Source organism: Cyrtonyx montezumae, unplaced genomic scaffold, assembly GCF_038088225.1.
Source record: "Cyrtonyx montezumae isolate F1298 unplaced genomic scaffold, pur_monq_1.0 scaffold_39, whole genome shotgun sequence".
Classification (NCBI taxonomy): domain Eukaryota; kingdom Metazoa; phylum Chordata; class Aves; order Galliformes; family Odontophoridae; genus Cyrtonyx; species Cyrtonyx montezumae.
Genome location: NW_027072044.1, coordinates 615,093 through 640,054, shown reverse-complemented (window position 1 = coordinate 640,054; position 24,962 = coordinate 615,093). Strand labels below are relative to the sequence as shown.

The 24,962-nt window shown below is 56.2% G+C and overlaps 4 protein-coding genes across 4 annotated transcripts; 2 read left to right on the top strand and 2 right to left on the bottom strand.

Annotated features, from left to right (window-relative positions):
• Positions 1-2,899: 2,899 nt before the first annotated feature.
• On the bottom strand, positions 2,900-9,053 carry PLEKHJ1 (pleckstrin homology domain containing J1). The gene is made up of 6 exons (XM_065745963.1): positions 8,947-9,053; positions 8,063-8,130; positions 6,292-6,358; positions 4,613-4,703; positions 4,346-4,409; positions 2,900-4,152 (listed from the first exon to the last, which is right to left on the bottom strand). Exons 1-6 carry the CDS (start codon positions 9,038-9,040, stop codon positions 4,087-4,089), a joined length of 450 nt encoding a protein of 149 aa, XP_065602035.1. The 5' UTR covers positions 9,041-9,053; the 3' UTR covers positions 2,900-4,086.
• Positions 9,054-10,086: 1,033 nt separating this feature from the next.
• On the top strand, positions 10,087-14,234 carry SF3A2 (splicing factor 3a subunit 2). Its single transcript, XM_065745939.1, has 8 exons — positions 10,087-10,253; positions 10,666-10,737; positions 11,061-11,107; positions 11,752-11,861; positions 12,489-12,538; positions 12,834-12,974; positions 13,484-13,552; positions 13,756-14,234. The coding sequence occupies exons 1-8, from the start codon at positions 10,128-10,130 to the stop codon at positions 14,086-14,088; spliced, it is 948 nt and encodes a 315-aa protein (XP_065602011.1). The 5' UTR covers positions 10,087-10,127; the 3' UTR covers positions 14,089-14,234.
• Positions 14,235-15,269: 1,035 nt separating this feature from the next.
• AMH (anti-Mullerian hormone) lies at positions 15,270-18,630 on the top strand. The gene is made up of 5 exons (XM_065745967.1): positions 15,270-15,872; positions 16,359-16,537; positions 17,129-17,252; positions 17,370-17,553; positions 17,721-18,630. The coding sequence occupies exons 1-5, from the start codon at positions 15,332-15,334 to the stop codon at positions 18,625-18,627; spliced, it is 1,935 nt and encodes a 644-aa protein (XP_065602039.1). The 5' UTR covers positions 15,270-15,331; the 3' UTR covers positions 18,628-18,630.
• A 1,055-nt stretch (positions 18,631-19,685) lies between these two features.
• LOC136054576 (cilia- and flagella-associated protein 251-like) lies at positions 19,686-21,007 on the bottom strand (the record flags this gene model as incomplete). The annotated part of the gene is made up of 1 exon (XM_065745860.1): positions 19,686-21,007. A coding segment is annotated over one exon (909 nt), but the record flags the coding sequence as incomplete, so codon positions are not given.
• Between the last annotated feature and the right edge of the window lie 3,955 nt (positions 21,008-24,962).

Here is a 24,962-nt window from a genome sequence, read left to right as displayed (position 1 = left end):
ATGGACAGTGACCCCCACCCCGCTCAGCCTGTGCCAGTGCCTGCCTGCTCTTTTGGAGAACTTCCCTGATCTCCAACCTCCTCAGCCTGAAATCACCCAGCTTTGAGTGGAGATATCTTTCTAATTATGCTTTAATCAAACTTGAGTGACTTCCAGGTGAGCTCTGCGGAGCTCCGTGGACTCTTCCATTGCGTCTCCAGCATTTCCAGTGCTGCTGGTTGGGCTCCACGTGGGCACCTTCCTCCTGGGAGGTGTTTGCAGCTGCATGGCACTGAGCATGGGGTGGGATCTGAACGCTGCACGAGGTGAATGGGGAGGGCTGTGAGCTGTGTGCTCCCATTTGGTTCCCCTATGACCCTATGAACCTATTTGGCTGCACTGATCAATCCCAACGCCCGGTGGGTTTCCAATCATACAACCACCAGTGTTGGAGAAGACCTTCCAAGATCATCCCTTCCAACCATCTGCCAGCAACTCGTGCCCTTCTGCCGCTGAGCTGCCCCTGGCCAGGTCTGCATCACGGCGTCTCCTCCACCATCTGCCTGCTTGAGTTTTGTGTTGGAATCGGTGCTTTTCCTGCAGGAAACGTGCAGGTTCTGGGTTTTATTTCTCAGAAAGACTTACCCCAACTCGCTGCGAGGTTCCCTGAGTTCTCTCAGGCTGAGCTGGGAGGAGGAGCTCCCTGTGGGGATCTCTGTGTTAACATGCGATGGATCCAACGAGGATGGGTTGTGTAGGAAAGGAGGCGGTGTCCTTGTGAGCCAGCTCTGTAGCACAGAGGCAGAACCACGAGCATTGGGGTTTTTTGGGAGCACAGCTGTTGGTGTATGAATATTGGAGGTTTTGGGGCTGTTTTTGCTTCCTCTGTTCGCTGTGACTTCTCTGCTTTGGGTTCTCCCTTGAGATGGGTTCCCAGCGTGCAGGATGGTGCTGGGCCGAATGCTCCTCATCCTTTTCACCTTAGGGAGAAACACCCACTGAGGCAGAACATCACAGTTCAGAGTTACTGTGAACTTCAGGGTTTAACCCCAAGACCAAAAATGGGAAGCACACACTGGAAAGGTCCCTCCGGTGCGTCCGCTGTTTGCGAGCATCTTCCTGCAGAGCTCCCTTCCCCCTTCAGAAACAAAACCCCTTTGTGCAGCTCTGGGTTTTGTAGCAGAGTTCTCAGCTTTGGGATTTAGCGTTGTTTTAAGGTCCATCTGTTGCTTTCTTGGCTCGTTAGTGAGGTCTCATTGCTGTGGTTAATGAGGAAGAGGATGGCTTGGTCCATCACACGTAGGTTTCAGAACCCGTTGAGCTTCCAAGCGATCCATCTCCAGTTAAAACCAACCCGTTGGGTCTCTGCTGTCCCCCCCCTGTGCAGGAGCAGGGTGGGCTGCGGTGGGGCAGGAGGTTGCTGTTGCTCAGGAATTGATTAGCAAACCTTGAACTACTACTAACAATCCATTTCCGATGGGTTTAAAACCACCACCACCACCACCGCGGTCCGGTAGAGCAGCGATACAGGACGTGTCCTAGGGAATAGTTTATATAATTTAGCCAATTGAAACCGAATTATTTAAGAACTCAGACTCTTTCCCCCCTAATTTATCTTTCCGTTGTTTTATTTGACGCCGGTAAGTCGTCCCATCATTCCTTCCACAGACATAGAGTGAATTCTGGTGTGTATATATGTATGTATAATATATATATTCCCTCCCCCCACCTTTCTAACACCCCACACCGTAAGGTAGATTTCTTTCCCCCCACCCCCCCTCCCCTCACTTAATTTCTTGTGTCTCTCCCTTGATTTGTAATGGAAACAAATGCTTTGAAGTTTTGTCTTTATATTAAAGTGTACGTATTTTAATACACCGCTCTGTCGTGGCGTTTCACTGCTCCCGCAGCACAGTTCCTGCTCATCCCAAATCCGTGCTGCTGTAGGGTCTTTCTTTTTGGGATGGACACCTCCAGGGTTGGGGGCTCAGCCCCTCACCGCACTCTGACGGGGCCGCAGTGATTGAAAGAGCTTTTATTGGAGGTGGTCATTGTACAATGGCTGCAGAGGGATGGCCCCTGCACTACGAACACACCGTGCAGAACTGTCTCTAAATCAGCAGCAGTGGACACGGATCCCTCCGGTACCATCATCCCCTCCTGCTGAGCTCTACCCAGTGTCCTACTCTACGCTAGCAGTCATCAGCTAATTGCTAATTAAGTCGCCGGGCCCACGCCGACCCACGCAACTCTTCACAGCATTTGTATTACATTCAGTTTTAGGAAATGTCACTGTCGCCTCCTCCGTAACATCGGGGTCATCGCCGACCCCAAACCCCTCCACCCCCGCTGCTCAGCCCCACGGGGGGGTGGGGGCTGCCAACACAGAGCCCTCGCAGCAGCCCTGGGCTGGCTGGCTGTGAGCTGGTGGCTTTTATTGGAGTCACCCGAGGACACCGTGTCCCCAAAGCAAAGCTCCACGCCGCTCCAGCCCTTAATCCCTGGATTGTGGCTCGCGGGAGTGCTGCCATCTGCCTCCGGTGCTGCCCTATTTTCTGCCCTGTGCAGTTTGGTTTTGGTTAATTGCTGCTGCGAGCACCTGAACCGCTGCAGGGAAAGGGGATTTGGGGGGAGGGAAAAATGTGGGGCGTGAGGTTAAAAATAAAGCGTCGGTGCCATCTGCTGCTCTCCTGGTACCTACAGAGGGAAGCCAGGCAGCACCGCCTGTGATCCCAGCCAGCGTGGAGATCCAGAACTTCCCATCAGCCCCACTGCAGCACGAGCTGCTCCCCACCCTCAGTTAGCATTGTAATTGCAGAGCAGCCTCCTGCTGCCCCGCTGGGAGAAAGGAAAGCTGCACTCCCCCCCCCCAGGGCTGAGCAGTTCCCTCTGCCCTCAGTGTGGCTGTGCTTTTGGGGGGAGCTCTCCTGGAGGGAGTGCCCAGTGGAGCAGCTGCATGAAATGGGGTCTCCAAGCTCTGGGGATGGGGAGTGCCTTCCACCGCTCATCTCTGGCTGCACTTCTGTTTGCACTCAGCTGCAGAGCCTCGAGATGTCCCTTACTGCTTGTTCTGTTCGTTATCAGAGTCCCTGCAAAGGCACTCGTTGCTCTCCAGCAGCTGCAGCTCTGCTCTCTTCCCTCTGGCAGCTCACAGAGGGCTGAGCAGGGAGTGGAGTGTTGCAGCATAGCAGGGGGACACTCCCAGGGCTCAACTTCTGCACAGTCTGATGCTCTCACATCCAGTCCGAGTGCACGCAGCAGTTCCTGCCTTGACAAGTCTCTCCCATCTGCTGCTCCTGATGCTCAGCCCGGCCCACGGCACTGCAGAGGGCAGCAGGATCACGACACGGAGCTCTCAGCCATGTTTTTCCTCCCTTGTGCTTTACAGCTTTGTTCTCTGCATCGTTTGACAGCGCTCTAATTGGCAGTAGTGTGGGCTCTAGGAATGAGCAGCACCCGCCTGGAGAAGGGACAAAGAGAACAGTACCCCAGGAGGTGGTGGCAGCAGTGGGCGATGCTTTTCTCCTAAGCAGAGCTGCTCCATGTTCTCAGAAGCCTTCCTGCTCCTCGCTGAACAGAAATGGCTTTGTGTTGAAGAGAGCAGGGCAGGGTTAACCCTGCAACACAGCAATGCCATCAGCTGAACATCCTCCTGCAGGAAGGGGCTCCCTAAGCCAGAAAAACTGAGCAGCTCCCAGCAGGAGAGCAGGGATTAAGGGAAAGCTAGAGCTAGCACAGCACCAGCCCCAAAGCTCCTGGCACGAGGGCTGAGCCTTTGCTGGAGGACACGGAGTGCTGGAGCTCAGCTCAGTCCCTCCTCCTCTGCTCTGCTGGGAGCCGGGTGCTGTTGCTCCCATGGCTGTGGCAGTGTTGGTGCACAAGGTCACAGCCTGTGCAGAACAGTTCTGGCTCTGGCTGCCTGCACGGCTGCGGGAGGGCAGGAGAGGTGGGAATGTGCAAAGAATTCCCTTTAAAAAAAAAAGAAACCATTAAAAAAAAACCCATTTGGCCAATAAATTAAGAAGTCAGTTGGTCACCACTGGGGGGAACTGCTGCTGTTCCTCCTGGGGGAGTGTGGGTTTGAGCCTCCAGAGAGAGCCTGCGGAATTACTGCTTGCGGCTTGCCAGCTGGAAGCGGGCTTCCTCCGAGATCCCAAACTGCTCCAGGGGGTCCTGCAGTGAGAGCACAGGGAAGTGGTGGTGAGAAGCAGGACCCCAGAGGGGCTGAGCGCTGATTCCAGAGCACAGCTTCACAAATTGGCTAACTACAGCTCTGCCACGCGTGCTGCAGCCGACGGCCTCGTGCAGGATAGCAGCAGCAAGGTCCAGCCCCACCCCACGGATCCATCTGGCCTCAGGGACTCACCTTCCCCGTCATCTTCTGGATCTCATTCCGGTAGAAAATCAAACTTCTTCTCATGAACTCATAGCTGTAAGAAAAGTAACAGCGGGCTGAGCAGAAAGGGATGTGGGGAAGTTTCTAAAGCTATTTAGAGCTGAAGGGAAGCTTGGCTGGGAGGAGGGAGCTGCCTTCCTCCCCAGGTTCACCACAAGTGAACCCAGGAGACAAACAGTGCAGGGCTGCAGTGGATGTGAAGCACAATGCAGACCCTGCTCGGGGGGCTCAGCCCACCTGGCTCTCTTGAGTGCCTCAATCCACTCCTGGCACTGCTCCTCGCTGTCACACTCAAAGCAGTACTTCCTCTCCGGCTCCTCAATGAAACCTGCCAGGGATAAGGAAAAGGTGTGAGGTCCTGGCAGAGCAATCCCTCCCCAACAAAGTGAGGTTTTGCCAGGCTGCAATTAGCACCTTTGTTCATCTGGGGTGACCTATGAACCAGGTGGGAACCCGGGCCTTTGTCCCCTCTTATCTTACCCTGGGTGGCTTGGAGTCACACACTTTCTTTGCCTGCTAAGAGCAAAGGCACAGCTAAGCTTGCCCCTGCACTGGAAAAAGCACACTACAGCCACTCCTCAACAGCCCCATTCCCTCCAACCTCAGTGCATAACCACCCTTCCCCATACAGTCACGTTGGAGCTGCACCTCATACAGCTCAGCAGCCCTCAGCATCGCTCCTTTCTGGAAAAAACACTTCCAAAAGCAACACCAACTGCAGAGGCACTTCTGCTCTGTGCTTCCCAGGCACCCCAAGCAGTTGCCTGCAGCACCCGTTGGCTCAGAGCAGCCAAACACTTTAGAAGGGAAAGAGCAGCTTCTCAAAGAGTGACAGCTCAGAGCAGGGCTGAGCACACGCAGACTGAAACACCCCGAGCCTCCTCGCCAACTGTCAGAGGAGATTTAGTAAGCCGAGTGGAAAACAGCCCCGAGGAAGAGATTCTGCAGTGTGCAGAGGGCGTCCATCTGAGGAATGAAATCACACTCAGGGAAGGTAGTGACCTGTCTTTGCTGGAGGCTCTGGGGATTTCAGTACTGTGCACAGCAGAAAGCAAGTCCCTGCACAACTCCGATTCTTTACCAAGACAGAATCAGGACGCCTCATTAATGAGCACTGTCCCCAGAGCTCTGCTTTTTAGTACATAGATCTGGGGAAATAACTGGGTCGGGCTGCAACCAGCCCCTCAGAGCTGCCGTGTGGGGACACAGCCCAGCACCAAGCACCATCACAGCCAACACCTTTCTTGGGAACCCCAGCAGTCAGCAGAGCTCCAGCAGCACCGGGCCCCAGTGCTCAGCAGGACAGCCCTGGCTGCATTCAGGCTGCGTGGGACGGCCAGGACACTGCCTGTGCTGGATGGGAGCAGGGAGAAGGTTCCGTGTTGAGAAGCAGCTGTGCCTGACAGCCAGGCCAAAAGATACGGGGATGGCCTTGGAGAAACATCCTGTTATTTTTTGCTGCATACCTCTCACACAATGATTAGTTGTTGGGATGAAAGGCTGGAGCCATGGCTATCGACACAAGGACAAACCACGGCGGGAGGACTGCTGCTCCTTCAGCCCCACAGATGGTTTATCTGAAGCCTGTTTTGTTTTTTTTTTCTGATAAAATGCAACAGCACAGAAGCAGCAATCTGTCCACACTGAGCCCTCCAAGGGAGGGACTGCCACGAGCACTGAGCCACGGGCTGGCTGCTTCTCCTGCCCCTCTCCTCACACGCAGCCGTGCCCATCACACCCAGCAGGGAAATGCTGCCATGCTGGGGCTGGAGCATGGCAGCTCTGCACCAGCAGGCAGCAGACAGGGAGGAAAGCTGGGGAGTGCTGAGCTTGTGTCAGAAGGGGAACAGGGAAAAGCAGGAAATGCTTCCTTTTACCGAGCACCACTGTGAGGGGGACGTGTGTGCAGAACTCACTGATGGAAAAGACGTTCTCCTCTTCTTTGGTGATTCTGCAGTGCTCCAGCAGCAGCGCTCCGATGGGCTGGAAAAGATACAGAGAGGGGTTCAGCACACGCTGTCAGTGCTGCAGTGTTCTGAACCCACAGAGCTCAAAGAGTGTCCTCTGAAGGTCTCTATGTGCTCAGATTCAATCTGGGCTTCAGTTTCCCTTTCTGTCACACGAAGAGAGTGATCAATTTTACTTTGTCGCACAAAGATGAACCTCTGGACATTTTACTTCCTAAGGGTGGCCTCTGAGCTCTGTAGGAGGTTTAGAACAGTGTGTGTCAATGAAGAACAGCTCAGGACAAGCAGGCAGTGGCAGAGACAAGCTGCCAGGCAGCACACACCAAGCAGGGACATGAGAACCACGGGGTGATAGGAGACACAAACGAAAGCCTCTCATGTTTTGTTCTGTTTGGACAATTGATTTCAGGAGGGGATTGTGAACCAGGCAGTGATGCTGACACCAAAGCACCTGTTTGAGTGCAAATTCCCACTGCATCTGTCCTACGTTGGCACTCACCATACATCTGCTGCACTGGGTTTTGCTGATTTCAGCATCTCCCTTCCACCAAAATGCACGAGTGCTCAACAAATAATGGCAGTGAGGACAGCAAGCAGCAGTGGGCAGTGATGGGAACGTGCTATGATGAGCACCCTCAGAGTCCCACAAACAGCAGCTGCCAAAGGATTCATTAAAAATCAGTGGCAAAGCCAGAAACAACCTGAACACCCCACCCTCATTCTGTCCTTCACCTCCACGCTCCAAAAGCAACAATAGCTGCCCCAGAATAGTGAGCACTGCTGGCACAAAGGTCTCTGGGTAGAGAAAGGAAGAAACAACGCTCATCCAGGACAGCAGAACACAATCCTCTCCTCTGTTTGATATGATGCAGTACAGGTCTGCAAACACACGTGACACAGTCCACCTTTCACTGCTGTGGGGCAACGGTTGTGTTTGCAGAAGGCACTGGGGTGTGGTTTGCTGGCAGTGCTTCTCCTCACCCCAGGGAGTCTGCACTGTGTGGGTGAGAGGTCACTGTGTCCTGGCTGTGGCTGCATTGTTCCTCAAAGCACACATGATAAATGTGGAGGGAGGAGAGGGAGGAGAGGGAGGAGAGGGAGGAGAGGGAGGAGAGGGAGGAGAGGGAGGAGAGGGAGGAGAGGGAGGAGAGGGAGGAGAGGGAGGAGAGGGAGGAGAGGGAGGAGAGGGAGGAGAGGGAGGAGAGGGAGGAGAGGGAGGAGAGGGAGGAGAGGGAGGAGAGGGAGGAGAGGGAGGAGAGGGAGGAGAGGGAGGAGAGGGAGGAGAGGGAGGAGAGGGAGGAGAGGGAGGAGAGGGAGGAGAGGGAGGAGAGGGAGGAGAGGGAGGAGAGGGAGGAGAGGGAGGAGAGGGAGGAGAGGGAGGAGAGGGAGGAGAGGGAGGAGAGGGAGGAGAGGGAGGAGAGGGAGGAGAGGGAGGAGAGGGAGGAGAGGGAGGAGAGGGAGGAGAGGGAGGAGAGGGAGGAGAGGGAGGAGAGGGAGGAGAGGGAGGAGAGGGAGGAGAGGGAGGAGAGGGAGGAGAGGGAGGAGAGGGAGGAGAGGGAGGAGAGGGAGGAGAGGGAGGAGAGGGAGGAGAGGGAGGAGAGGGAGGAGAGGGAGGAGAGGGAGGAGAGGGAGGAGAGGGAGGAGAGGGAGGAGAGGGAGGAGAGGGAGGAGAGGGAGGAGAGGGAGGAGAGGGAGGAGAGGGAGGAGAGGGACTCTGTACCTCAGCTTCATCTGTCCGAAAGTAGAAGAGAAAGTTGACCACGAGCTTCACGAGGCGCTTCTTTAACACTAAGAAGGAAAAGAGCGTTGTGACAGTGAACCCAGGGGGCACAAGGCTGCCCATTCCCAGGGCCACCCAGTCCCTGTCAGTCCCCCCAGTCTGTTCCCAATCCTGCCACTTTATGCTCCCAGTCTTGCCTCCTGTTCACCAGTCCTGCTCCTCCAGTACCACTGCTCAGCACCCTTGGTTCTACCAGCCCATTCCTCCCAGTGCTGTTCCCTGGCTCCCCCAGTTCTGATCCCCAGTACCACCCAGCGCTGCCCCTCCACCTCCTGTGCACCAACCTCAGGACCCCACCTCAGCACCCTCCCTGCCCCCCACCATCCCAGACCCCTCAGTGCCACACCCCCAACGCTATCCCAGCTCTCCCAGTTCCATCCCAGCACCCCCATTCTGAACCCAATGCTTCCATCCCACCAGTCCCAGCTCTGTCCCAGTATTCCCAGTCCAACATTCACAGCTCCATCCCAGAATTCCCATCCCACCAGTCCCAGCTCCATCCCAGTACTCCCATCCCACCAGTCCCAGCTCCGTTCCAGAAGTTCCAGCTCCATCCCAGTATTCCCAGTCCAACATTCTCAGCTCCATCCCAGTCCAACATTCTCAGCTCCATCCCAGTCCAACATTCTCAGCTCCATCCCAGTATTCCCAGTCCAACATTCTCAGCCCCATCCCAGTCCAACATTCTCAGCTCCATCCCAGTATTCCCAGTCCAACATTCTCAGCTCCATCCCAGCACCCTCAGTCCAGCACTCCCAGTCCCATCCCAGCACTCCCAGTCCCATCCCAGCTTCCCGGCGCCGCCCTCACCCCCTTCCCCTCACCGCTGCCCTTCTTGGGGACCCGCATCAAGATCTCGGCCGCTTTCTCAGCCGGCTGCCGGGAAAGGGACAGCAGCTCCCGCTCGTTGTACCGCATGGCGATGCCCACTCCGCCCGCCGCTCAGCTACGGCCGCCCCATGCCCGCTCCCGCCGACCCGGAAGTGCTTCTCCCGGAAGCCGGAAGTGGCGGGGAAGAGAGGGAAGGGCAGTGCGCATGCGCGGCGCGGGGAGCGGAGGAGAACGCCGCGGTATGGGGGCTGTGGGGGAGGGGCTGCGGTCCGGGGGGGGTGGAAATGAGGGCAGCGCGACCTTCGCTGAGGGAATGGGGACGTTCTGGGAGGGGGCTTTGGTCCTTACGGTGTTATTTCGGGGGGGGGGGGGGTCGGCAGTGAGGTCGCTGAGGGAATTAAGGGCCTGTGGATCTCGCTGGGGGATGGGGGGGATGTAAGCTTTTCTGAGGAGATGGAGGTGTTTGAGGGGGGATGTGACCCTCCAGAAGGACGCTGGGGGGGGGGCTGTGGGTGGCAAGGAGAGCTCGGGGCGTGTTCGTGGTGGTGGGCTTTGGTGGTCGCTGAGTGAATGTGGGTGTTCAGAGGGGAACGAGGGAGGGTCTGGGGTGCTGGGACCCCCTGTTAAAAGCTTGGGGGGGGTTGTGACCCTGAGAGAGAGAATTGGGGCGGGTTAGGGGTGGCTCTGTGGTGATGGGAGGGCTTGGAGGGGGCTGTGGTCCTCACTGAAGGAGTGAGGCTCAGAACCTGGGCAAGGGCTGGGGGCTCAGTGGGGGCTGCTGCCCTCACTGAGGGAGTTTGGGTGGTGGTAGTGGGGCTCTGGTCTTTGCGGGGGGAACTGAGGGCTCCTGGGGGGGTGGGCTATGGCCCTCACTGTGCTGTGGTGAGCAGCAGGGAGAGACTCCATCGCTCTCTCTGTGGGGCTCAGGAGGTTGGGGGCTGTCTCTGGGGGCTCCTTTCAGCTTTGGGTCATTTTGCTCCTGCTCACTGTGTCAGGACAGCACCTGGGGAGCACTCAGGGAGTGCTTGTAGTGCCTGGGGCTCAGTGCAAGGCCCTGCTTGGGTTGGCATCGTCACTCATGTGTCTTTTTTTCATTTGTCCAGGCTTTTTTTTTTTTTTGCCTTTTTTTTTCTTTTTTGTCTCCTGAAGTCGCTGAGGCCCAGAAATCCCCACCATGGATTTTCAGCACCGTCCTGGAGGTAAAACAGGGAGTGGAGGTGTAGCTTCAGCCTCAGAAAGCAACAGAGACCGCAGGGAGAGGCTTCGGCAGCTGGCTTTGGAGACCATTGACATCAACAAGGTGAGCCCTGGTCTCACACACTGCATGTGGGTGAGGTCAGGGCTTGGCCACCGTAGAAAGACAAAAGCATTAGTGGAGACCTGTGGGATGGATTAAGTACTTCTGTTCCCATTGATGAGGGAGTTTTAGCAACTTGTGGAATCGATGAGCAGAGGGACTCCAGCACCCAACTGCTGTTGTGTTATATTCAGTCTTCTTGGCACTGGTTCATATTTTGCTGCAGTTGATTCTGCTGTTACCAGTGAACAGAACTGCTCTTGTTTCCTTTTTTCATGTTCCTAAAGCAGTGTTGTGCTGATAACTTCACTCTGTGAACTCAGTTCTTGGCAGTGCAGCTCTGCTTTAGAATTTTGGTGGTTCAGTGTCTCCAACGTGGATTTTGCACGTAACTTTTTAATAATTCTCTTCCTAGGACCCCTATTTTATGAAAAATCACTTGGGTTCTTATGAATGCAAGCTTTGCCTGACGCTCCATAACAATGAGGTGAGTTGAGTAGCTGTCTGTCTTGGTCTCCATGGCAACAGATATTGTAGAATAATGCAAGCTTCAAGTGCTGGAACCAAAGCTGTTCTCTTTGGCTGATTGCTGGAGCAGTGATGGGGGGGCAGCAGTTGTCTGTGTTAAGCATGACAAGTTTCTGACAGTTCAGCAGTTGGGAGCAATCTGCAATGTTTGAGTTCAATTCTGCTGTGCTCTGAGGATTAAAATACCTTTATTGATCTGAAATATCACCTCTCATCCATGACAAATATCTTTCTGTTCAGGAACAGTCCAGTCTCCATGTAACTTTCTTTTTTTGCCCCCAGGGAAGTTACTTAGCACATACGCAGGGCAAGAAGCATCAGACCAATCTGTAAGTTGTTCTCCACCATAGTTACTCTCCATTACTTAGGCACTTTAAAATTAGATTGCGTGTACCTAATAAGCCTTGATCTCTGTTACATAGCAGTGCTCTGGGCTTGAATGTTTTTTGTCTCTATTTATTTCCCAGGCACTCACCAGCAGGTATGAATTATCTCTGCTCTGAACAGTGGTGCTGGCAAGCTCCATTTCAAAGCCAGCTGTGGCCTTCCTGAAGGAAGGGGATGAAAGAGTTTTAAAAGCCATTCAGTGTAGCTGTAAGGGCTTGGTTTTGTGAATACAGCTTGGGAAAAGTTTGTAGGCTTTAATCTGAGAGTTCAGGTTTGCTCTGCTTTAGATGTCTGACTTGTGGAATTTGTTTCCTGTTTTACTTTTAAGAACTCATCTCTGCTCCATCCATGGAGGAGGGCCCCAGGGTTCCCTTAGGGGTGGGTGAGGTGATGGAGATGACAGCTTGCAGTCAGGGGAAGGCATGGGGAAAACTGGCCTACCATGGTCCTTGTGGAGGAGGAGCAGCAGTTTTCCACTGTGCTTTAGTGAAGTGCTGCATACTCCACGATGCAGGGTGCATGCTGTCTCTTAGTGTATCCTTCAGTGCTGATCACCTTCTAACTTTGACATTTCCAACAAATCCAGGGCCCGTCGAGCTGCCAAGGAAGCTAAGGAAGCCCCTGCCCAGCCTGCACCAGAAAAAGTCAAAGTGGAAGTGAAGAAGTTTGTGAAAATTGGACGACCAGGTTACAAAGGTTTGTCAGCAGTGTCTGTCCTTCCACATACCCAATGGCTGCTTGAAGTGCAGTGCTGTGGGCATGAATTGTTCATCAGCCTTTTTAGCAGAGCTGTCCATAAATAAGATATGGGCTTATCTCCTGATGTGCTTTATTGTTTAAGTTACCCATGGGATGTCTCCTTACTGCTGACAGTCGAGTGAGAGCCATTTTAATAATAGATCAGTACGTCTCAGTCTGTCAGCTCTTACAGTACTCGTACAGGAGATGATGGCATTGCTTCAGTCTCTTTTATTGTGCTCTGCCATCTCTCAGCATTGCTCACAAGTCACCCACTGGATGTATAGCTCTGTTTTTCTTTCCCCTCTGAACTCCCCACTGTTTCATTTTGGCCTTTGTTACGAGATGTGGCTTCTTTATCTCCCAGCTGTGCTCTGCAGTGCACAGTGTGTCAGTGTCTGTGCCCCACAGCAGCTGCCTTTCAGTGGGCACCCACAGGAACTTTGGTTAAAGACTTTGTGGCATTTTATTTGAGAAATGGGAAACAAAATCCTGTCTTATTTTGTCGTTTGGAGCTTCCTAGGGCAGAAGTAATACTATGCTGACCTTTATGTGATGTACTGAGCTTTCTTATTTTCTTTACAGTGACCAAACAGAGAGATCCAGAGACAGGCCAGCAGAGCCTTCTCTTCCAGGTAAGGTCAAACTCTCGGTTTCTGGGTTATCCAAGTATAAAAGCTTGGCTAAATGAGCAGTTCTTTGCAAGACTTGGGAGGTAATAAATAAAAATAAAAGGCCTTATCTTGCTAGTCTGCTGCTGCTGATTGTATCAACCAAATGGAGGAATCCATGATTGTAGTTGTCGAGCTGTTTCCTTTGGCAACAGTAAGCTTTCTGCTGGGAGCTTCCCACGAAGCATAGCTGAGGTTTGCTCTGTCTGAAGGGAGAGAGCAAAGGGGACATTGTAAACGTGCACTAATACCCCAACAGATTGATTACCCAGAGATTGCAGAAAGCATCATGCCTCGCCATCGGTTCATGTCAGCATATGAGCAGAGGATTGAGCCCCCAGATCGGCGCTGGCAGTACCTTCTGATGGCAGCTGAGCCCTACGAAACCATTGCCTTCAAGGTAAGGTCTGGGGCTGACTGATGGCAGGGAGAGTTCCCCTATTTTCCAGGACATTAATTCCCAGTGATGGTTGTTACAGGCTTGTTCTGTTCCAGCCCTTTGGGTGGGGTTAATGGTCTGGAAAGGAAGGTCGGGAAGACAGGACTGAAAGTTGTTAAACTCTGCTGAGAATTACTGGAGGACTCTGGCATGAAAAGCCTTTGAGCTCTGGGGAGCCATTGAATTCTCAGTGTCTGGCACAAAAAAGAGCCTCCTGGGTTCTGCTTCTCAGCCTTTGTGCAGATGTTGGGAGGGTTTTTTTTTGCCAGCATACTTGTCCTTGACCGATAGGGAAGTAACTCAATTCTTTGCTGCCCCCATCTCTATCTAATAACATCCGAGACGAGCACGTCTCACAGAGGACTGGAATAACTGCTTATCTGGCGGGCTGTGGTGCTAAAAAGGGCCACTGAACTAATCTGGTGCTGCTAATAATAGCTCCATGTTCTTTTTTTTGGTTGTTGTTGCAGGTGCCAAGCAGAGAAATCGACAAAGCAGAGGGAAAGTTTTGGACTCACTGGAACAGGGAAACCAAACAGGTAGCTGGAGCAGGGCAGCATGTTTCTTGAGGGTTGAAGAGGGAGCAGGAGGGCAGTTCCTGGGGGGGGAAGAGGCAGTGGAGTTACACCCATTTTGCCTTTGGTACAAAAATCACTGATGTGTGATGGCACGGACTTGTCCTGAGAGCTGATTGTTCCTTTCTCTTTGCTTTTTTTTTTCTTTTCTCTCCCATTCCCCACAGTTCTTCCTTCAATTCCACTTCAAAATGGAGAAGCCCCCTGCCCCCCCCAGCCTCCCTCCGGGCCCTCCGACCGTGAAGCGGCCGCCTCCGCCCCCACTGATGAACGGATTGCCCCCCAGACCCCCTCTGCCAGACTCCATGCCACCACCTCCTCCAGGAGGGTTAACCCTGCCCCCCATGCCACCCTCCGGACCAGTGCCACCTCCTCCAGTGCCACCTCAGCTGCCACCAGCACCCGGCGTCCCTCCTCCTGCTCCTCTGCCCCCCATGATGAGACCCCCTCTCCCCACAGAGGGGCCGGGCACTATCCCCCCTCCACCTCCCTCCAACTGAAGCCTCTCCATCCCACTGGACTCGTCTGGCTCATATCTTTTTATATGCAGCTCACAGCTGATCCAGGTAAATAGTCTTGTTTTGTACGCCCAGTGATTTTTGACTAGGTCCTATAGATCCATTAAAAAGTTGTCACTTTTGCTTTCTCTCTGTCTTCCCGTGTCATTGGTTAAAATCCCGCTGCGTGGTGGCTTTCTTTTGTCCTTCAACGTGTTCCCATCTGCTGATGTCATCAAAATGATCCGTAAGAGGACACAAAGGGCAGGAGCTCCCCTGGCTCCTCAGTCAGCATCACCTGGCCAACAGGGTTGCATTTCCCCATCGCGGCCTCACGTGCATCCCATAATTCCTGGTGAATCAGTTGCTGTTCAGCTGGGGGCTGGAAGGACTCTGTTATTGCACTGCCCACTGCTGGGGTCAGAGGCAGAATGAGGGTGAGCACCACATCCTATGGGTGCAGCTTTCTGTCTTCCCGTTGCATCGACGATCAGAGCATCACTCGTGTTGCACTCACAAACCTCTTTTTTTCCCTCCAGAAGCACTGAAATGTCTCTTAAGGAAATCAGTTCGCAGTGCTTCTCGAGAGCCCTTGAAAAGCACCAGGTGAGGTTCACTGGCAGCTTAGGAAAGTATCCCCATGCCCTGCTGCTCTCTGAGCCCGAAACAACTCCACTGAGCCTCCCACGTGCAGGCTGTGTTCGTGAGCCCTTTGGTCTGCACCCTTCGTCTGCATCTGGGTCTGTGCTGCACCCCGAGCTCTGCCCTGCACGAGTCCTGGGAACCCAGAGAAGGCCCTGTCCGTGCACTGGGGGCTCACACAGGCATGCTGCCCCCTGCCAGGTGGTGTTCTGCACGCACTGTGTGGCTGGAGACGTGCTCCCCCCAGGTGTGTCCGCTCCCAGTGTCGCTGCTGCTGGGAACGGTGTGTGCCAATCCCCACGAAACCTCCGGCCCCGACTCCCACCCTCCTCTCAAAACATCTCCACTCAAGGACGTGCATCCCTACATAACAAAAGTGAAACAGCTTCACATTTCTGTTTTTGTTTTTAATTTATTATTATTTTTTTCTATTCAGTTTCCAATCCTGGATGCAAACCAGGATAGAACAGAGGAGTTCCTCTGACCCAGCCCTCCCTCCTTTGCAGCCCCGGGGAGGTGCATTGGTGACTCAAGGCCACTGCTTTTAAAAGGGAGATGAGGTCCTCCCGCGCGGGGCGGCTCTGGGTGCAGCGGATCAGGGAGGATGAAGGCAGCTCTCGGGGTGCTGCTGCCCTACGTGGTGCTGCTGCTCCACTCTGCAGCTCTGCCAAGAAAAGGGACCCCTGGGGCGGAGGCTGTGCTGGGGGAGAAGCTCTCAGAGGAGCTGGGACTGGGAGCAAAGAGGGAAAATGTGAGCAGAGCACGACCCGGCTCGGCGGTGAGGACCAAGATGACCGTGGCTTCTCGCCTCCTCCCCAGGTCTGGCCCAGCAGCGAGCTGCCTGCAGGCTGACAGCTCCAACCTGCAGCCCTGGCCCCTGGGGGGGCTGGAGAGCCCCGTGTGCCGCCTGAAGATGGACCGTGATGAGGTCCCCCCGACCCACCTGGAGGTGGTGGGGGTCCTCACCCACTATGAAAGCGGCTTCATCAAGGTGCTGCGTGCCGGCTGGGAGCACCGTGGCCCTGAGACCTTCGGGCTGTGCCCAGGTGGGGGTGCACAAACCGTGCTCCGACCACTGCAGCACCTCCAGGAGCACCTGGCAGGGCCGGGCATGGAGCACTTCCTCGTCCTGCACCTGGAGGAAGGTAGGAGCCAGCAGGTCGTGCTGTGGGGAAGGCCAACACTGTGGATGGGACTGAGCTGGAGGGGTGGGTGAAGTGTTGGATTTGGGTTCGCTTTATGAAGCAGTAGAACAGAACGTCTCGTGTATGTGTGTCAGAAGCTTTTACAGCAGTGAGAGCCTGCATGCACGGTGCTGTGGCATCAGTGGGTTCTTGCACTGCTCGGTTTGGTTTTGGAGCAGCAGTTTTTCTCCCGTTCTGTCCCAATCATTGAAGTTTTTGAGCCCATTCTGTCCAACTGGGGAAAAAAAAGAGAACCAACAGTGCTCCTCTGAGGGTCCTCAATAAAGGGACCGTGCTGCTCTCCATCACCAAAAGCACGTGTGGTTTGCTGCATCCTTCACCCGCTCCTGATGCTCTGAGTGCTGTGAGCAGCAGTGCTCAGCCCTTCCTCACCCTTTACACTGTGGTTTGGCTGCATGCTTCACCCATCTTGTGATCTCCTTGCAGTGAAGTGGGAAGTGCAGGCCCGGCTCTGGTTCAGGCTGGCATTCCAGGAGGAGTTGGGACGGATGCTGGGAGAGCTGCACGTGGCTCTGCTGCTCTTCTACCCAGGCAGCCCCACAGGGCAAGGGGCTGAGGGCCGCCAGGAGCTGCTGGTGGAGGGCACAGGGCTGGCCCAGGAGCAGGTGGGTGACCCTGGAGGGCAGGCAGAGAGGAGGGCCTTGGCTCTGCTTGCCTAGCAGCTTTCCCTTCCCATCCCCTTCCTTCCCCATCCCCTCCAGTACTTACCCCACCCCACCACCTCCCAGAACCTTCCACATCCCCCTTCCAGCACTCATCCCATCCTATTCCTTTCCAGCGTCTTCCCCATTTCCTTCCATGAGTTTTCCCATCCCATCCTCTTCCCTATCCTCTCCCTTCCTATCCCTTTTCTCACCCCATCCCAGTACCTTTCCCACGCCCTTCCAGCATCCCTCCTGCTGGGGCCGTCCGGGCCAAGCAGTGCCTGAAGATGGTGCTGTTACCCTGTCCCCAATCTGCTTCCAGGGACAAAGGGACAGAAACAGTGGGTGCACAGCCAATACTGGTATGGGGGGAACTGTGCACCTCCCTGCTCCCTCCCCTCCCAGTGCTCCCCAACCTGGGCCTCCTTACTCCATAATGGATCGGTCCGTGGGTGCCTGGGAAGCAGTGGCCAGGCTGTAGAGGGGTTTTGCTGACCCCCGTGATGCCTCAGATGGGCTCTCAGAGACTCCTGTGCCTTTTGCTCCCTGCAGAGCCTCTGTCTGACTGGAGACACCCAGTACCTGCTCCTCGGAGCCTCAGTGGCCGCTGTGACCCGCAGCAGTGAGGAGCTGAGCTTCCAGGTGTCCCTGGCCATCAGGCACCGCGGGGACGGAGGTAGGGATGGGGACAGCACATGGACACAGTGGTGCTGATGGCTGGGCACTGGGGACCTGGGCTGGCAGTGATGGGGGGGCTGTGGGGAGCTCTGCAGCACTGTGCCCCCATCCCCAGGTGCCCCTCTGCCCCCCATGGAGACCCAGCAGCTCCTTTTTGGCTCGGATGAGAAGTGCTTCACCAGGATGACACCAGTGCTGCTCCTGCTGGCCAGGTCACGGCCTGAGGACGATGCTGCTGTCCCTTCCTCCTATCTCTCTGCCAGCGGGGTGGTGGATGTGGCTCCCTACCCACAGCTCAGGTCAGTGCATGGAAAACCACGGGGGGAAAGGAGAAAAGGGCACTGTGGTCCCCTCTGTCCCACCCCTGGGATGCTGGATGAGAGAATGCAGGGCACCCTGGGGTGGTTTGTGGATGCTGTGCCCCAATCCTTTGTGCCACTGTCACCCTGCTGTGCTCTCCCCACAGCCCACCCCATCCTGGCACTGCAGAGCTGCCACCTCCCACTGCTCCCAGCCTGACCAACACCACATCCCCGACACTGGGGGACAGTGGGCAATTCCTGGGTGTGCTGACCCTCTTCATCCGCCGAGTGCTGAGCCCCCGCAGCGAGCCTCCCACCCAGCCCAGCTCCCAGCACTGGTTGGACTTCCAGATGATGGAGACTCTCCCTCACCAACTGCTCAACCTGTCAGAGACAGCCGCCCTGGAGCGCCTGGTGCAGTCGGAGGAGCCCTCGGTGCTGCTCTTCCCCCAGGAGGGCAGTGCAGGGCTGGAGCAGCATTTTGGGGACTGGCAGCCGGAGGGGACAGTGCTGCAGCTGCTGATGGGCAAGCTGCAGGCGGTGATCCAGGAGCTGAGGGACATCCCGGAGTTCCAAGCCAACACGGGGCTCTTCCAGCACCTCCTCAGCTTCTGCTACCACCCACCAGGGCCGGCTGCAAACGAGCATCCCACGGGCTCGGGGAAGCTGCGTGCGTTACTGCTGCTGAAGGCGCTGCAGACGGTGCGAGCACGCTGGCAGGAGAGGAGGAAAGTCCTGCGGCAAAACCGCAGCGCGCGGCACCAGGCGCACTGCCGGCTGCAGGAGCTGACCATCGACCTCCGCGACCGCAACTTCATCGTCATGCCCACCGTCTACGCAGCCAACAACTGCGAGGGGCCCTGCAAGCTGCCCCTGTCCACCCGCGTGCCCGGCTACCACTCGCACACCGTGCTGCTGCTGGGCATGCAGGAGCGGGGCTCGCCGCTGCAGCGCGCTCCGTGCTGCGTGCCCGTCCGCTACTCGGACCAGCTCATCATCAGCGTGTCGGCCGAGGGGCTGGAGGTGCGCAAGTTCCCCAACATGGTGGCGGAGGAGTGCGGCTGTCGGTAGAGTTTCCCCCCCTCCCCCCCCAATCCCGCTCTTCAGCCCTTGGCTGAGATGGGAGCATCCCTCTGTCCCGTAGCTGTACCCATCCCTGAGCCCTTGGGGGCTAAACCCCCCCCTGCTTCCATGGGGTCCCATCCCCATGCTTGGCAGTAGCTGCTGGGTGCCACCACACTGCTCCACGCTCTCACCGCTCCCCAGAGCTCAGCAGATCCCGTTATATGTCCTAACATTAATAGTGTTAATGAATTCAGCACACGGACCCTGGCTGCCTGGTGCCAGCTCTCAGCTGAGCTCCATGGGACCCCACCACGCTGCTGAGGCCCTGCCCCTGACAGCCCCCCACCCTCTCCCTCTTTGCTCTGCTCTCCCTCTTCTTTTGACAGCACCCAGAAACACGATATGTATATTTTAAGACATTTGATTTAATACCTTCTTAAAAATGAGTATCAGTTTGTTTTAACCACTGCTGGTTTAGCGAATACTCGGACCCACAGCAGTCGGGGTCTCCTGTAGTTGCAGTGCTGTGTGCTCGTGTGCTTTCTCCCTAAAAGCAGCTCTGCAGGGCAGGACCTGGGCTGTGGTTCTGAAGCTTTGGGCCTCCTGGGGCCGTGTGTCCGTGCTCAGAGGGCAGCTTGGCTTCCTTCACCCAGAACACACTTCTCTCTTTCATTTGTTTTCAATAAAACCGTTCACTGAATTCAAGAGCTACCAGGGCTGCAGACCCCTCTGTTTGCCAGGAGCACATCCTTCCTCGTTGCGTGTCACAGCACGGGGGACAAAGAACTGCAGGTAGGGATGGAGGGTGGCATGAAGCCCAGGGGGATTGGAGCTCGTTTCCATGCTGTTTATGGGATGCCTTCATCCTGGGGAGCCCCAGGGTCCTCACAGAGGCTCATGCTGGGCTGGGTGACCAATGTCTCCATTGGCACGGCAGGACCCCAGCGTCCTCACTGGCAAAGCAGAATGCATGGATGACCCATGTCCCGTGGGTACAGCAGGACCCCAATGTCCACATGGGAACAGCAGGACTCAGTCTCTCATGGGATCAGATGAATCGCAGGACCCTAATGTCCCAAAAGGAACAGCAAGATCCCAATGTCCCCATCAGCAGAGCAGGACCACAATGTCCCCATGGGCGCAGCAAGATCCCCCGTGTCCCCATTAGTAGAGCAGGACCCCAGTATCCCCAACAGCACAACAAGACCTCAATGTCCCCATCAGCACAGCAGGTCCCGATGTCCCCATGGGCACAGCAAGACCCCAATGTCCCCATCAGCAGAGCAGGACCCCGATGTCCACATCAGCACAGCAGGTCCTGATGGGTACAGCAGGACCCCGATGTCCCCACTTTGCTCACCAGCCACTCTCCAGGCATGGGGACGAAGGCTGAAGGCATGGTGGCAGCAGAGGGGTCCAGCAGACAGATGATGGCCATATATCTGTGGGGCCGGGCTGGATCAGTCCCTTGCAGCCTTCAGTCACGTCTCCGGCCCTCTCGTGCCCTGTCCCTGCCCCCCGGTTCCCCGGCCCTCCGGCCCCGCTGCTCACCCCGTGGCAGCCCCCAGTTCCTCCGGCCGCTCTCCTGCCGCTCGGCTCTGCCCGCTCGGCCCTTGCCACCATCCCTGCGGGTCTCACCCCGCTCCCGCCGGCCCTCCTTCCCCTCACGGCGTCTCTTCTTGTGTTGCTGCTGCTCGGGATCCCTGTGTGCCCGGGGGGCTCTGGGGGGCTTCTCACTGGGGGTCCTGTCCTTGGGACGTGGCTCCCGACGGCCGCTCCTCTCCACTGGGGCTGCGCGACCCTCCTTGGGCCTCTCCTCCTTCTTCTCTGGGCCACGGGGCCTCTCCTCCTTTTTCTCTTCCTCCTCCTCCTTTTCTTTATCTTCCTCCTCCTCCTTTTCTTCCTCCTCCTCCTCCTCCTCCTCCTCCTCCTCCTCTTCCTTCTTCTCTTCTTTCTTTTCTTCCTTCTTCTCCACCTTCTTCTCCACTTTCTTCTCCTCCTTCTTCTCCTCCTTCTTCTCCTTCTTCTCCTCCTCCTTCTTCTCCTCCTCCTTCTCCTCCTTCTTCTCTTCCTTCTTCTCTTCCCTCTTCTCCTCCTTTTTCTCCTCCTTCTTCTCTGGGCCTTGAGTTTTCTCCTCCTCTGGACCTCGGGCCTTCTCCTCTTTCTTCTCTGGGCCCCGTGGTCTCTCCAGGCTCTTCCTCAGCTCCACTTTGGCCAACGGCTCCTCAGGTTCATCCGTGGGCTCTTCCCCCTCTTCTCCAGGCTCTTCCTCCTGATGCCCTGGCTCCGAGCGACCAAACCACTTCTTGAAGATCCAGGGCTCAGCCTGGGGGACAGTGGTGTCACACACCTCGCGCCCACTCCATCCCTCCCATGGGAGACCATAGAATCATTCTGGTTGGAAAAGACCTCCCACATCTCCAAGCCCGACCCCAGCCCACCCCCATCATGCCCACTGACCATGTCCCCAAGTGCCACATCTCCATGACTCTTGAACACCTCCAGGGACCATGATCTCCTCCGTACCAGAGGACGCTGTCCCCCCACCCTCAGCCCCATACCAGGTTGCTGTCTGCTTCATCATCATCGTCATCATCATCACTATCATCATCCTCCGGCATGCTGCGCTCAGGCGGGACAGGTTGGGGAGCCACCACCTCTGGGACCTCCTCCTTGGGGACGATTACCTCTGGGGATGGAGAGCAATGAGCCATAACCAGACCCTAACCCTGACCCTAAAACCCTGGCAACCCCTCACGGAGCTCACCCGGCTCCAAACCCACCGTGGATGGGAGCTGCTGGCGGCTCTTGCTTGCCACTGCTGACACCATCCCTGGGGCATGGCGGGGCTGGAAGAGAGGAGGGAACAGAGGGCAAGGGGGTGGAGATGACAATGTTGGGGTGCAGCCATGCCAGCAACACAGGGACAACACTCACCTTGGAGCACCTGGAAGCTGACACTGAGCAGGGCGACGACAGAAGCCACCAGGATGCACTTGTTGAGGGTGAGCCCTTCCCAGATGAGTGGCTCCTCTGCGGGGTCCAGGCTGTGGGGCTCCACTTTTGCCTTCACAGGGAGGCTCTTGGGGACTGGGAGCCCAGAGGGACACAACATTACTGGAGGTGGCCTCTGACACCCCCTGCACAGCCTCACATGGGGTTGCAGCAAGCACCATGGGGTTTGTATTACAGAAATAAGGGGTTCCAACCCCAACCCATCGCCAGACAGCGCACCTGGGCTGGCTGGGGACATGGGACAGTGGGGTGGTGTTGGGGCTGATGAGGATTCTTCATGCACTCCTACCTGCGGGCACCGCGGCGCTGCTTTTTGCTCCCACCTTCTCTGCACGCTTCTTCTCCGTGCTGTGGGGCGCTGGCTCGGGCATGCTCGGCTCAGGGACGTCAGTCTGCTGCTCAGGGACACCGTAGTGGGTCCCCACCTCCTTTAGGCCCTGCTCAAAGAGGAGCAAACGTGGATGCGTGTGCATTGCTGCACTGCATGGCCAGGAGGGGTGGGGGTCGGCTGCGTGACCCCTCCCAGAGCCAGAGATGCTGAATGCAGCTGGGGTGGGGAGGATGGAGTCAGTCCCTCTATGCAGTTTTGGGGTCTTGGTGGTTATTAGGGGAGGGCAGGTGCTTTGTCAGCTCCTCTGTCATCTATTCCTGGTGCCTGTGTCCGTATCGCCGAGCGCACTGGGATTCGATGATCTGCTAAGATGGGTTTAACCACTAGCTGTCTCCACGCTGCAGAGCTGTGTGTGAGCAAGCCCAACCCTCGTGTGGGATCCGCAGGATGGGCCCCACTGTGGGGACAGTGCCTGGGGTCCGTGTTTGGTGCTGGCTGCCTGCTGCCCTGCGTCACGGTGCTGGATTGGTGCCACGAGCGAGAGCTGCCACCGGCACGGCTCAGTGACAGCAGCAGCTGGAACACGAGGGCTGCACCCCCCGGGGTGGATGTGGGGTGAACCCCAAGAGACTCCCGAGCCCTGTGGGAGGGACCCCTCTGCTCCCCCATCAAGAAACCTCTGCTGGGTGTGCACCCGAGTGTGCCCAAACTGCTGCCACCAGGGTGGGATGTGGACCCCAGACTGCCACCACCACCAACGCCCAGGGGTGACGTGCTCTGCGTTGGGTGGGTTGATTTGTGCTATGCCATATAGGCTGGGCACAGTATGGCCCGTGGGCCATATGCCCCAGCCCTACTCAGGCACAGGATCCATGCTTCTCATCCCCAGTTCAAGAGCTCTTCTCACCCCTTGGCTGGGTCAGTGAAGGGTTTTTCCCAGTACCCCTCCCCTGGACCCTTTGTGAGCCCCAATCTCAGAACAGGAGGGTCTCAACTCTTGTCCAAACCCACCAGGTTGCAAGGTGGAACCATGGGTGTCAGGGCCCCAGTCCTGTCCTGTAGCCAGTTTAACCACTGAACCCCCAGCCTCCATCACAGCTTGTGCAAGTGGGAACTGAGACACCACATCCCTTCCCCGATGATGAACCCAAAGGCACCTGCATACTTACATGTGACCTATGGCTCTCCCCACCGCTGCTCCCCAGCACATCAGCACCTGGAGGAGACAGAGTGTGGCACTCAGCAAGATGCTCACCCTCCTGGGCAGGATGAGGGGAATGGTGACCTCTGTGTCACCACACAGATGGGGACAAGCTGCCTGGTGGGCACAACACAACCCTGAAGGCACCACCCCGAGGCTGTGGGCTCCATGAGCTCAGCACCCACTCTTCTGGGGTCTGTACATCCCATCCATCACTGGGAGGAGGAATCTCTACCCCATCTGAGGCAGATTTAGTTTATTTTTCCCCAGTTGAACAACGAATGCTGAGAAAAATAACAATTCCCAGGTTGGAATCTAAAACACTGCATTGGGAGCAACACAAATAATGATGAGCAAACCTTGTGGCTGAGGAACAATGGCCAGAAAGATCTTGGAAACATGAAATCAAAGCAAGACTTGGGGTTCTGTTTTAGTTACCCCACTCAAGGCAAGCTGGCCTGTGCTCCCCTGAGAAGCAGAGCACCTGTTGGACAGAATCAAATTCTGTGGGTACGTCCCCATGCTCGTAAGGCTTCTCCATGGCAAGGAGATGGGAGCGTGGAGGTGGCCATAGTGGTCCATAGGGTTCATATTGGATCATCTTCAAAGCCAATGCCCCAAGCACGCAGCCACTGCTCAGCAGAGCATGGCAAAGATGGCCACGTGGCAGGGACAGTCACCTATAGGGACAGCCACATGGTATAGGGACAGCCATGTGGTATAGGGACATCCACTTGGTATAGAGACGGCCACGTGGTATAGGGACAGCCACATGGCATAGGGATGTCCACATGGCAAGGATGGGCACATGATAGGCATGACCAGGGCTGCCACCAGAGCCCACCTCCAGCCCTCATCTTGCACTGACTGTGGGGATAAGGTGACCTCATGCACAAATGCTGTGTCCACTCCCTTAGACACGTGCTCTGCACTCCAGGTCTTTTCAATACCCAAAGTTACGTCCGCAAATGAAATTTGGTCCCCTTTTTGACTTCTCCTGAGCAAGGCCAAGTTGTGAGAGCCTGAGGTTGCTAACTCACGTCAAAGAAACGGCCAAAAATAGCCCCTTGCCCGCCCTGCCGTCCCTGTGCACGCTCACATGGCCACGTCAGGATGGGTCCCGTTGCCCTCACTGTGCCCATGGCACCACACCACCCCGGCTGTGTGTTGGGTTGCTCTTCTCCCCCACCCCCGATTCAATGAAAAAGGAGAAAATCAACACAAAATTGTACCTCGGGCTGAGCACGGCCGCCTCGCCTCCTGCCTGTGGTCCGGCACAAGCAGCACAGGGTAATGTACAGCAACAGCTGCTCCCACACCGAGCAAAATAGCACCCAATCATCATGGGCTGCAGCGCCCAGAGCTGTCTCCCCCCCCCCCCAACCCCCCAGAAAAGGCAGCGTGGCACAGAGATGACCCCAAACCTGGGGCTGTGGCTCTGCTCCCTGAGAGCATCCCGGTGGTGAGGATGAAAGGGGATGGGGTATCTCCTTTTGGGGCAGCTGGAAAGGAAAAGAAGCTGTGCTGGTGGGGACAGACTCAGGTAGGAGCCCACCCACCCCCAGTGTGTCCCTGTTGTGGTGGCACCACGTGGCACGTGGTGGTGTCCTGCCTTGGGGACACCTCTTTGGATGCCACTCTGGAAGGCTGCAGGGCTGAGAGCTGCAGCACATCGTTCTGTAGCACTGACATTTGCCTTCTGCATAGGTTTGATATTTCATCCATTGCGGGATCCGAAGGAGGGACAAACCAGGCACTGCAGACAGCAGGAGCCGATCCCAAAACACAGCTCTG

Excerpts from the sequence above, each read along its gene's own strand:
- PLEKHJ1 (XM_065745963.1), bottom strand. The coding sequence starts at position 9,040 with ATGCGGTACAACGAGCGGGAGCTGCTGTCCCTTTCCCGGCAGCCGGCT. Across the intron at positions 8,131-8,946 it reads GGTCCCCAAGAAGGGCAGCG|TGTTAAAGAAGCGCCTCGTG; the intron begins GTGAGGGGAAGG and ends TTTCCTTCTTAG. Across the intron at positions 4,153-4,345 it reads TCCAGAAGATGACGGGGAAG|GACCCCCTGGAGCAGTTTGG; the intron begins GTGAGTCCCTGA and ends CTCTCACTGCAG.
- SF3A2 (XM_065745939.1), top strand. The coding sequence starts at position 10,128 with ATGGATTTTCAGCACCGTCCTGGAGGTAAAACAGGGAGTGGAGGTGTA. Across the intron at positions 11,108-11,751 it reads AAGAAGCATCAGACCAATCT|GGCCCGTCGAGCTGCCAAGG; the intron begins GTAAGTTGTTCT and ends CAACAAATCCAG. Across the intron at positions 11,862-12,488 it reads TGGACGACCAGGTTACAAAG|TGACCAAACAGAGAGATCCA; the intron begins GTTTGTCAGCAG and ends TTTTCTTTACAG.
- AMH (XM_065745967.1), top strand. The coding sequence starts at position 15,332 with ATGAAGGCAGCTCTCGGGGTGCTGCTGCCCTACGTGGTGCTGCTGCTC. Across the intron at positions 15,873-16,358 it reads CGTCCTGCACCTGGAGGAAG|TGAAGTGGGAAGTGCAGGCC; the intron begins GTAGGAGCCAGC and ends ATCTCCTTGCAG. Across the intron at positions 17,554-17,720 it reads GCTCCCTACCCACAGCTCAG|CCCACCCCATCCTGGCACTG; the intron begins GTCAGTGCATGG and ends CTCTCCCCACAG.